General features: G+C 37.6%; 1 protein-coding gene across 15 annotated transcripts in view; it reads left to right on the forward strand.

Annotated features, from left to right (window-relative positions):
* The window catches only part of LOC100025736 (ceramide synthase 4-like), a 54,488-nt gene that overhangs the window by 36,016 nt on the left and 6,266 nt on the right, over window positions 1-12,206 (forward strand). For 14 of the 15 annotated variants that reach the window (XM_007489482.2, XM_056822053.1, XM_056822057.1 and 11 more), the window contains 4 exons: window positions 1,729-1,821; window positions 2,411-2,539; window positions 10,476-10,582; window positions 10,912-11,068. In XM_007489482.2, the coding sequence (XP_007489544.1) occupies window positions 1,729-1,821; window positions 2,411-2,539; window positions 10,476-10,582; window positions 10,912-11,068 (486 nt within the window). The remainder of the gene's footprint in view (window positions 1-1,728; window positions 1,822-2,410; window positions 2,540-10,475; window positions 10,583-10,911; window positions 11,069-12,206) is intronic. The other variant, XM_056822060.1, reaches the window with a different exon arrangement.

Below are 12,206 nucleotides of genomic sequence, written 5' to 3' on the forward strand. Positions count from 1 at the left end.
ACAATGAAATAGGAAGAAAAGGGAATATTGTGAGAAAGACAGTGGGAATAGAGTGTGTGGAAGGAGCCTAAGAGGGCAAAGGACTTCCATCTCAGTTTCCCTTCTTGGCTTATCATCCTGTCATGTCTCCTAACTCTAAAGCTCTGGGTTAGACCTTCTTCTTTTCTCTCTACCTTTTCTCTCTTGCTTCCTAGGTGATACAGTATATAACATGCTGGTCTGGGCATCAGGAAGATCTGAATTTGATCAAGCCTTGTTGCAGGCACTTCCTGGCTGTGTAACCTTGGGCAAACCTCTTAGACCTATTTCATCTGGAGAAATGGAGATAATCATAGCATCTACCTCCTTGGGTTGTTGTTAGGCAAAGTATGATGATATATGTAAAGTGCTTTGCAAACCTTAAAGCATTATATGAATGTCAATTATTATTGTTATTAATTATTATCATTACATTGGTATACTTCACCAGGGCCCTGGGTTTAATCATCCATCATGTCTATGCTGATGACTCCTGGAACTATATAGTTAGCTCTACTCTCTCTTTCCTGAGATTTAACCACAGGTCACCAACGGCCTTTTGGACTCTTCATGCTGGACGACCTGCAGACATTTCAGACTCAACATATCTAAAACACCACTCATCTTTCCCTCAGAATCAATCCCTTTTCCCAGATCCTCTGTTTTTCTGACAGCAGTCCTATCTTTCCAATAGCAGTTTGCAATTTTACTTCATTGTCATTCTTGACACTTCCCTTTCCCTTACCCATATCCAACCAGTTCCTAAATCTTGTTGTTTCTAGCTCCCCAACATCTCATATCTGTCATATTCTCTCCACTCATGCAACATAGGCCCTAATCATCTATCCCTTAGATTACTTTATTCATCTCCTAATTGCCCTCCCTGTCTTATGTCTCTTCTCATTCCAATCTATCCTACATGCAGCTGCCAAGAAGACTAGTCTGACTACGTCATCTCCCAATTCAATAACTCCATTGGTTCCCTTTTACTTCAATAGTCAACAGGAACTCCCGAGTTTGATATTTAAAGTCTATAACCTTTCTCCACTTACCTTTCTGGTCTTATTATACCTTATTTTCACTCATGTATACTATGATCCAGACAAACTGGACTGCTTACTTTTTCATAACTGGTTCTCCCTCTCCCATCTGTCCCCTGTGCTTGGGATACTCTTCCTTCCCACCTCCACATCTTAGAATCATTAAATTTTTTTAAGACTCAGTCTAAATGACACAATCTTTGTGAAGCTTTGATCCCCAACTGCTAGTGTCTTTCCCTTCAAATCCTTCTGTCTATTTTGTATATACATATGTAGACATTTACTATGTATATATGGGTATGTATTGTATATTGTGAAGGTATATATAAGTGGGTGAAGGTTGTTTCCCTAGTAGAATATAAGCTTCTTGAGGGGAGAAATTGTTTCATTTTTGCCTTTGTATCCCTAGTGCCTAGCCCAATGCCAGAAACATAATGGATAAGTTTAATTGATCCTTGTTGATTACTTGATTGCCAGGCATTGCCTGAGTGATGGAGAACTGGTCCTAGTGGTCTGATCACAGGGCATAGCCTAGTATGGCTGGAGAATGGGATCAGACAGGGTATTTGGTCCCATAGTACACAAGTTCCTGAATAGTTGTTTCACTCTTGAACCCCTTGCATATCAATTGGCAACATCAATGACCAAATGGCTGCTTTGATCTCTGCAGCCTCTTCAGCCTGCCATATATTGGTGGTACCTCTTGGAGCTCAGCTTCTACTTCTCCTTGCTGCTTACTCTGTCTTATGATGTGAAGAGGAAGGTGAGTCTGGAGGGATCCCAGGTATTGGGAAATGTTCCTGTTTCACCAGTCAAAAGAAAAAAGAATGAAAGGATGAGCCTGGCTAGTGTCTGTTACCATGAGAAATGTGTTATGCTTGGTCCAGACCCTGAAAGCCAGTTCCTGAAGCCAAGCATAGCATCTTGTTCTATGGAAGAAATAAGGATGGATCTGGTCCACCTGAGCTTCATGTGCCCTGTGGGAGCCTGGAAAGGGGGTCCAGAAGTTAAGGGATCAATTTTGTTCTATTCAATTCAACAGCCAAGGTTTGCTCTCTGAAGTTCCTAGTATGAGGTCCCTATCCAAACCAATCTCAATCTCTCCCTTCACCATGCTGTCAGACACTTGACCCCACTTCTCCTCCTCCTTGTACCTCACTTCAACCTCTGCCTCTCCTTGACATACTAGAACTTTCCCCAAGAAGACTCTCATTTGGTCAGGGCAGAAATGGTGGGAGGAAAAGAACACTTAGACTGTGGATCAAAGTCTAACCCTGAGCATAGGCAAATCCAGCTAGATCTTTTGGGAAGTTCTTGAGGACCTGGTCTCATCATTGTCCTCCTTTCCCCAGGACTTCAAGGAGCAGGTTGTCCACCATTTTGTTGCTGTTACTTTGATTTTGTTCTCCTATTCTGCCAACTTTGTGCACATTGGTGCCTTGGTGCTGCTACTACATGATGTGTCAGATATCTTCATGGAGGTGAGTGAGCCCAGTCTGGAAAAGTATAGATAGAATCAGCTTGAAGTCCTGGGAGCCTCATCTGTGCAGGAGTCAGAATCCCAGAGAAGAAAATAGAGCTATTCCTCAATTTCCCCATCTTTATCAAAATCCATTGTGCCTAGGGGTCCTGGAGTCCCTAATAGTAGTAGGGTCTCAAAGACGAATGGATCTGACTCCATCCTATAGAGTAGGATAATGGCCCCAAGAAGAGAAGTAAGATTTGTTATCTCCCTGGCTTTGCCCCTACCAGAAAGTAAAAATTTAGAGAAATGTATAAAGTATTGTATCTTCTATGTAGAAAGTATTGTAGCTTCTGAGTTATATTGAAGTAGTGCTGTTTTCTGGATCCTTCCTTCCTTTCTTTCTTTCTTTCTTTCTTTCTTTCTTTCTTTCTTTCTTTCTTTCTTTCTTTCTTTCTTTCTTTCTTTCTTTCTTTCTTTCTTTCTTTCTTTCTTTCTTTCTTTCTTTCTTTCTTTCTTTCTTTCTTTCTTTCTTTCTTTCTTTCTTTCTTTCTTTCTTTCTTTCTTTCTTTCTTTCTTTCTTTCTTTCTTTCTTTCTTCCTTCCTTCCTTTCTTCCTTCCTTCCTTCCTCACCTCAGTATTTGGAGATTTCATCAGCTCCCATGGATTAAATGATTATTTCTGTGGGGAAAATTCTTGGAATGTATATATCCAGACCTAGTGTCTATCCTGAGGTTCAGTTTTACATCACTAATTGCCTATTAGACACTTCAAACTGAATATCAAACTTATACATAAAGAAAACATTTTCAAAAGAGAAGTCATTTATCTTTCCCCACCCAAAACCCTTCTCTTTTTCAACTTACATTTTACTTCCAGGGGCATTCCAGTCAACTAGGTTCATAATCTTGAATTTCCTGTTTATCTTACATATAGCTAGCTAGATATTTTTTTGATCCAATATTGTCTCTCTCATTAGGTTGAAAGCTCCTTGAAGTCAGGATCTGTGCTTTGCCTCTTCACAGCACATGACACAGAGTAGGCACTTAATAAATGTTATTGATTGATTGAAGTTCTTGACTTGTTATCCTCACTCCACTTAAGTAGCTGCATGTTCTTTTTTCTGTTAGTCATTCAAGTATTATTTATTAAGTCCCTATATTCTAGGCACTACACGAAGTGATGGCAGTTTCATAATTTTCACCATGGCTTTCACACATACCTTCCTTTCTCTCACAAAGCTGCCACTTCATCACTTCTTACTTAGACTATTGCATTAGCTTTATGATTGGCCCCCCCATTAGGGTTGTGTTTGGTCTGGAGTACAGCATGGGTTGTAGCAACATCTCTGCTGCTACACCAGCAGTAGTCCTTAAAGGCAGTTGCAATAGAAGTAGCAATAGCTTCCAGACCTCTCAGCCCACAGATAGTAAGGGGGTTGAGGAATTGGTCAGAAAGAGATTGCAGGGTACCCTTGCTGGCACTGGGTGAAGGACACTATTGTAGTTGGGGGTCATAATTCCAAGGCAGAAAGGAAAACTAACACTTGTGTAAGCAGGTGTTCAGAAGTTCTGGTCAGATTTTCAAGGCAGAGAAGAATGATTGTGGTTACTCACGAAGGAACAGAGGCCATGGCCTTCATTTCAAGACAGAAAGAAGTAGAAGTGAACAGGTGCCTGAATTAATTCTAAGGTTCAAAGGAGCAATAGCACTTGTGGCTAATTGGATGAAAAAGTCCATTTCTGGATAAAGACTAGAGTCAGTGACCATGCCTTTCCTTGTATCATATCATTTAGAAGTATCAAAAATGTATGAGCCCTAGTAACTATCTCTGAAAACAGCAGCACAAAAAACCTGAAGTTTGAGACAGTGCACCCTCCAACTTAAGAGCAGAGCCTAACTTTAGCATAAACTTAAAAGTCAAGAAATAGGCTGGGAAAATGAACATCCAAACCAGAACCTAACCATAAAAAGCTACTATGGTAACTGGGAAGATAAAAATACAAACAGAAGAAGGCATTGATGCCAAAACAGCTACAAGAAAAACCTCAAAGAAAAAAAAATTGAACAGAATACAAACTCAACAAAAATTCCTGGAATAACTCAAAAGGATTGAAAAAAAAAACAAATAAGAGATATAGAGGAAAAATTGTAGAAAGAAAAGAGAGTGATTCAAGAAACATGCCCTGCCCTTCAATACTGAAGAAAATAGTACCTTAAAAAAAAAGAATTGACTAAATGATAAAAGAGGTATAAAAATTCATTGAAGAGAATAAATCATTACAAAGCAGAGTTGGCCAAATGGAAAGAGGTTCAAAATTCATTAACTTGGAAAATCCATTGAGTAGAAACTAATGACCCCATGAGACATCAAAAAAACAATAAAACAATATCAAATGAATGATTTCTAAAATGTGAAATATCTTATTGCAAAAACAAGTGAGCTGGAAAGTAGATCAAGGAGAAATAATTTAAGAATTATTGTCTACCTGAAAGCTATGATCAAAGAGTCTAGAAACATTTCAAGAAATTATCACAGAAAACTTCCCCAATATGATAAAACTAGAAGATAAACTAGAAATTTGAAGAATACGCCATCTACTGAAGAGATCTCAAAATGAAGACACCGAGGAATAGTATAAGCAAATTCCAGAGCTTCTAGGTTGAGGAGAAAATATTGCAATCAGCCAGAAAAAAAAAGATTCAGACATCATGGAACCACAGTAAGGATCACAGAAGATTTAACAGTATCCATCTTAAATGTATGGAATGCTTAGAATATGATATTTGGAAGGCCAAAGATCTGGCATTACAACCAAGAATAATCTAACCAGCAAAATTAAGTAAAATTCTCCAGGTGGGGGGAAAACGGACAAATAATGAAATAGAGAATTTTTTAAAATTCCTGATGAAAAAGCAACCATAGAAGCAGAGCTGAACTTCCACATATAGGCAAGGTTATATATATAATATATATATATATATATATATATTATATATATAAAGACTGGATATATGAGCAAAAGCAAAAACCAAAACCTGATCTTAGTTACCAAACCTTTTTATAGAGCAGGAAGAAAATTAAATTTAACTCTAAGAAAAAAGGTCAAGAATATTAAGGGAATTAATGAAAAAATATGAATAAAAGTGGTCTAGCAGTACCAGATCTCAAATTGTATTACCAAGCAATAATCATGAAAAATCTAGTACTGGCTAAGAATTGATATGTGAGAATGAGCAAGACAGTTTTATTCATAAATATTTCTTTTTTTATTTGAAAATTTTATTTAATTAATTAATTTAGAATATTTTTCTATGGTCCCATGATTCATGTTCTTTCCTTCCCATCCTCTCACCGCCCTCCCATAGCCAATGAGCAAATCCACTGGATTTTACATCTGTCATTGATCAAGACCTATTTCCATATTATTCATATTGGCATTAGAGTTATTGCTTAGAGTCTACATCCCCAATCATATCCCCATTGACCCATGTGATCAAGCATTTGTTTTTCTTCTGTGTTTCTACTTCCACAGTTCTTTCTCTGGATGTGAATATCATTCTTTCACATAAGTCCCTCAGAATTGCCCTAAATGATTGCATTGCTGCTAGTAGAGAAGTCTATTACATTTGATTTTGCCACAGTGTATCTATCTCTGCATATAAAGTTCTCCTGGTTCTGTTCCTTTCACTCTGTATCAATTCCTGGAGATTGTTCCAGTTCATATGGAAATCCTACAGTTCTAAATATTTCTTTTTTTGTCAAATGAGGCCTTCTCTAATAGAGATGATAGAGGGAGATCTGCATATTTTCATGTAACAAATATATAAATGTAAATTAAAAAGAAGAAATATATTAAATGGGTTAAGTGAAGAATACACACTAGTAAATGACCATAGTTATCTAGGATTTGATAAATGCAAAGAGTTAAGCTTTGGGGAGAAGAACTCACCATTTGACAAAAATTTCTTGGAAAACTGGAAAGTAGCTTGGCAGAAGTTATATATAGACCAACACCCCACACCATATCAAAGTCAAAATGATTACATAATTTAGTTTGAAAGGATGATCATATAAGCAAATTACAAGAGCATGGAAAAATGTTATCTGTCAGATTTATGGACAGGAGAAGAATATATGACCAAACAAGTGATAGAGGGAATCAAGGGAAGTAAAATGGATAATTGTGATTACATTAAGTTAAAAAGGCTTTGCAGAAACAAAACAAATGCAGCCAAGGTTAGATGAAAGGAAGGAAACCAGGAGAAAATGTTACCAAAAATTTCTATAATAAAGGACTTATTTTTCAGATACACAAAGAATTGAGTCAAATTTATAAGACTACAATTCATTTCCCAATTGATAAATGGTCAAAGGATATGAACAGGTAATTTTTAGGAAAGAAATCAAAGTAATCTATAGTTATATAAAAATATTCTAAATCACTGATTAGAGAAATGCAAATTAAAATAACTAATATATCACCTTAAACTTATCAGATTGGCTGACATGGAAAAAAAGGAAAATTTATATTTTGAAGGAAGTGTAGAAAAATTGAAACACTAATTCACTGTTTGTGGAATTGCAAACTGATCCAACTATTCTGGAGAGCAATCTCTACTATATCCAAAGGTTTATAAAACTGCCCATACCCTTTAATTCAGCAATATCACAGCTATATATATCCAAGGGATCAAAAAAAGGGAAAGGACCTATATGTATAAAATGTTTATTAAAGTTCCTTTTTTGGTGGCAAAGAATTATAAATTGAAGAGATACCCATTCATTGAGGAATGGCTGGACAAGTTGTGATATATGATTGTGATGGAATACTATTGTACTATACGAAATGTCAAGCAGGATACTTTCAGAAAAACATGGGAAGACATTAATCTATGCACAGTGAAGTAAAAAGAACCAAGAGAACACTGTACACTATAACAACAATATTTAAAGGATGACCAACTGTGAATGATTTAGCTATGCTGATTAATTCAATGATCCAAGATAATTCGAAAGGATTTATGATGAAAAATTCTTTCCAATTTCAGAAAAAAGAACTGATGGAATCCAAATACAGAGCGAAAAATAATATTTTCCTTTTTTGCAACATGGATATCCATTTTGCATGATCTCATATGTATAATTGATAGCATGTTTCTTACCTTTGAAATGTGTGAGGAGTTGAATGGAAAGGAAATTTGGAATGCTAAAAAATTTTAAATTAACATTTGAAATAAAAAAAGCCTCCATTTCTCATCTCTCCATATTCCAATTCATCCTCTACAGAGCTGTCAAAGTGATTTTTCTCAAGTATAATTCTGACCATGACATTTCCTCCCTGCCCTCAGCAGGCAATCTTCAGTGGTTCCCTATAACCTCTAAGATCAGAATAAAAATACCTTTATTTGTCAGTTAGGGATCTTTAGAAATTGGTCTCTTCCTATCTTTCTAGTCTAATTAAACTATTTTCCCATCATGATTTGTATGGTCCAGCTATGCTGGGTTGCTTGTTCCTACACACAACACTCATTTCCTGTCTTTTTCCTTCTGCACTGGCAGCCCCTCTGGCCTTGAATATTCTCTGTCCCTCCTCACTTCTCTCTCATAGAATCCCTGGCATCCTTCAAAACTTAATTCACATACCACCTACTGTAGAAGTCTTTTTAGCTCTTAGATGCTGGTGCTTCCCCTTCTTCCTCTTGAAGGGAGAAAGATCTTTTTCCATAGAGAAGTGCCAGTAGTCAGGCATGAATTTTAGGAGTTGATCAACTCAGGATTGAGCACAGAAGCATGTGCATTTATCTATAAATTATTTCCATGTCCTGTTTTACTCATATTAATACATAACAAAAGGCACAATTGTAAATTTTTAAAGGAAGATAAAGATAAAATAGATAAAATTTTATAAAATTTTTTATCAATGGAAAGAAACCTTATTGCTCTTGAAAGCAATGTGACTGAATATCCTTCATTATTTTTTTAATCCTGTTATGCCTTGGTTTTTAGTAAAAAAATTAAAAAAAGATTTGAATTCAAATATAGGCAGACCTGGGTTGGAGTCTCACTACTGATATATATTGGCTATATGAGCCTGGGCCAATGTCTGCATCTTTCAATGTTCTAAACCAGAGGGATCAGCTAGCAACACTCCATAGTGCAGTAGGAACCAGATCAAAATATATATGAGGGAGCAGTTAGATGGTTTAGTGGTTAGAGAGCAAGCTTGTGGATGAGAGGTCCTGGTTTTAAATCTGGCTTCAGACACTTCCTAGTCATGTGATCCTGGGTGAGTTACTTATTCCCCATTGCCTAGTCCTTACCACTCACTCTTCTCTCCTAGAATTGACATTAATTCAAAGACAGAAGGTAAGGGTCTTTTTTTAAAGTAGTTGAGAAATATTTAATAAAATGAATAATAATTTATTATAACAGAGTTAAAACATGGTTTTCTAAGTTAATATGCGGCTAAGGAATCCTGACGATGGATTTAGTGACTCTTGTCTCAAGTTTGAGGCCACTGCTCTAGGTAAAAAGTGCCAAACTCAATTAGTAAAGGGGGTTTCCTAGATCAATGACACATCAGATCCAGGATCTATCCCTGTCCTTATGTAGAATAATTAATCAGTTAATTAGATCAAAGTAGCTAGTTATTTCCTTTTTTAAAAAAGATATTGCTTTATCAAGAGATCCAAAAAATAAGTCATAACTACCAATAAGTAAAGCAGTGTCATTATAAAAATAATCATCAAAAGTGAATTATATGTGATTTTAACACAGCCAAGAATACTCAATATATATCTATTTTTCTTTCTTTATAATGGCTTCATACTTTAAGATGGATGACCCAGTGATTAGCATACTCAACTTGTAGCCAGGAAGATTTGAGTTCAAACACTTACTGTTTGACCTTAGGCAAGTCACTTAACTTCTGTGTGCCTCAGTTTCCTCATTTGTCAAATAGGAATGATAATAGCACCTACTTCCCAGAGTGGTTGTGAATAGAAAATGAAATGACATTTGTAAAGTGCTACATATATGCTAGCTATTATTATTGTTTGTATATATATATATTTTTGTATAAATATAAAGAACTAGAAATAGCCCAGCTTGGTTAGAAACCAAGGAAGGTATTAAAGTTGGAAAAGTAAGTTGGGACTTTGAATGGGCTTTTTAATGTCAAATATTGGAGGTGATTGGGAGCCACTGGAGTTTTTTAAAGTAGGAAAGTGAATGGTCAGACACATACTTTAAGAAGTTTACTTTGGCAGCTAAATGGAGAATGGGCTAGCATGGGAAGAGACATGAGGCAAAGGATCCAATTAAGAGGCTGGTTACAGTAATCCAGGCAAGAGTAACTAAGCCTAATTCTGATGGTTGTATAACTGGAAATAAGAGGATGTAGATAAGAGATATTGTGGCAGCTTCTTGGATATATGGAGGTGGGGCAAAAGTGAGGAGTCTAGGATAACTCAGGGGTTTCATATCTGAGTGTTAAGGGATGTGGTACCTTTAAGAGAAATGGAGAAAGTCTGGAGAGGGATGGATTTGAAGGGGATATGATCTATAATGATCTATAATGAATATTACCACTCAATGAATACACCACCATCCAGGTGGACGGATCCTGTGACTAGGTCTGTCTTACTCAAAATAAAAAAGATGCGGTAGGACTCTTTTTCTTTGCTTAAAACCCTGAAACTCAGCCCATCCATCTGAGGGATTTCTCTAGGCTGTGTATAATGAAAAGCTTGGTAAGGATCGGAGTTCTCTGAAAGTAAGATGAGTCTTCTGTGAAATGTACTAAGTTCCTATCATAGTAGCCCTTCAGGAGAAATGATTACCTATCTAGGGGGACTCTTAGACAGGTACAGATTGCACTAGATACCCTCTGAAGCCCCTCCCAACTCTGGGTTTATGTTTTACCAAAATTCCCTCTGTTGTCTCCTTCCAGGCCTGTAAGATGTTAATTTACACAAAGTGGAGGCTAGCTCGAGACACAATGTTCATCCTCTTTGCCATGGTGTTCTTCATTTGCAGACTCATTCTCTTCCCAATCAAGTGAGCCTGGGCCTAAGAGGTGGGATGGGATGAGGGCAGAAGGAGGAAAGGGGTCTGAGTCATGGGGACCTTCTGTTGCCAAGAACTGCCTCCTAGAAAGAGAAACAAGCCTCCTGCCTGACAAGTCTTTCTATGTGTGAGAAAGATGAGAAGAGGTCAGGACTATGTGTCCTCTCAAGAGGTTCTTCCCCCATCCCAGAGGCTTTTCACTCTGTCCCTCCAGTTCTTTGGGGGAAGGGGGGTTGTTTCTGGTGACCAAGGGATCTGAACCCTGGCAGCTTGGCTCCTCCTCTTTACACATTGTGACTCCCAGTTGCTCTCTCTTGCAGAGTCCTCCACACCACTTATTATGCTTTCCTGACCAACTACCAGGTCTTCTTTGGATACTATTTTGCCAATGTCCTCCTGATGGTCCTGCAGGGTCTCAATGCCTTCTGGTTTTTCCTCATCCTCCGAATGTTCTGCAAGCTTTTATCAGATGGCCAGGTAGTTACAAACCTGATCCTGGTCCACAAACCTGACCTTGGTCCACGAACCCTCCCTCCAATTGATGAAGTGGGGAAAGAGGGAGGAGTACTGCCGGTGGAAGGGGCACATGGAGACTCAGGCTTGGCATCCTAGTGCTAATAGACACCCAAGTTGTTCCAGCAAAGCATCTTACTCAAGTTCATCTCTTGTTTTTCCCATCTCTCTTCCCATATCTCTAAGTCTCTATCTCTCTTCCCCCTCTAATTCTCTATTTCTTCTCTACCCTCCCCTCTCTTTTCTTTTCTCTCTCCTCCTCTTTTCTCCTTTTCCTTCCTCTTCTCCCTTTCTCACTTCTCTTCCCCTCACCTCTCTCTTCTCTATCTCTTTACTCTCCATTTCTCTTCCCCTTTTCCTCTCTTCATCTCCCATCTATCCCACTCCCCTCCCTTTTTTTATCTCTCTCTGTCTTATTTTTTCACCCCATTTCTGTTCATCCTTTTCCCACTTGTCTTACTTTATTTATTCAAACAGGTGCCAAATCTTGTCACTTGTATCCCTGCAATATCCCACCCTTCTTATCCATTCTTTACTCATACACCCATCATCCTAGTTCAGGACATCATCACCTTCCACCTGACCTATCTAATTCATCCTCCACATAACTCAAAATAACAATCACAAAGGTTAGACCAAAGAGAAGGGAGATTATATCAAGGAAAGCCTACTAAAAAAAGATGGGAGGAGGTGGGGCAAAGGGTTCATATCAAAGAGTTTGCTTTGGTAAAGAGAAAGGCCACTTTTATGTGATATAGTGGTAAAAGGGGAGATAGTGGGAGAAGATGCCTGAGTGATGTGAGAAGAGGAAGGATGAATGAGCTCTCAATAGTTTCAGTGAAATAGGAGGTGAGGTCCTCAGCTGAGAAAAGAGGAAAGAGTATTGTGAGAGTCTTGAGGAGGGATGAAAAAGTTTGGAATTCCTATCATGGTGAATAGCCTGCCAAATTAATTATTAAAGAATAAAAGAATTCCCTTGCTTTTAGTGAGAGCCTCGTTGCAGACATTTAACTTAAATTTTTAGGGGATCTTAGTTATTTATTATGGTCTTGTGATTCTATTGACCTCCATCCAGTAGCAAGTGACTATGAACAAAAGGGAT

Source organism: Monodelphis domestica, chromosome 3 (genome assembly GCF_027887165.1).
Source record: "Monodelphis domestica isolate mMonDom1 chromosome 3, mMonDom1.pri, whole genome shotgun sequence".
Taxonomy (NCBI): Eukaryota; Metazoa; Chordata; class Mammalia; order Didelphimorphia; family Didelphidae; genus Monodelphis; species Monodelphis domestica.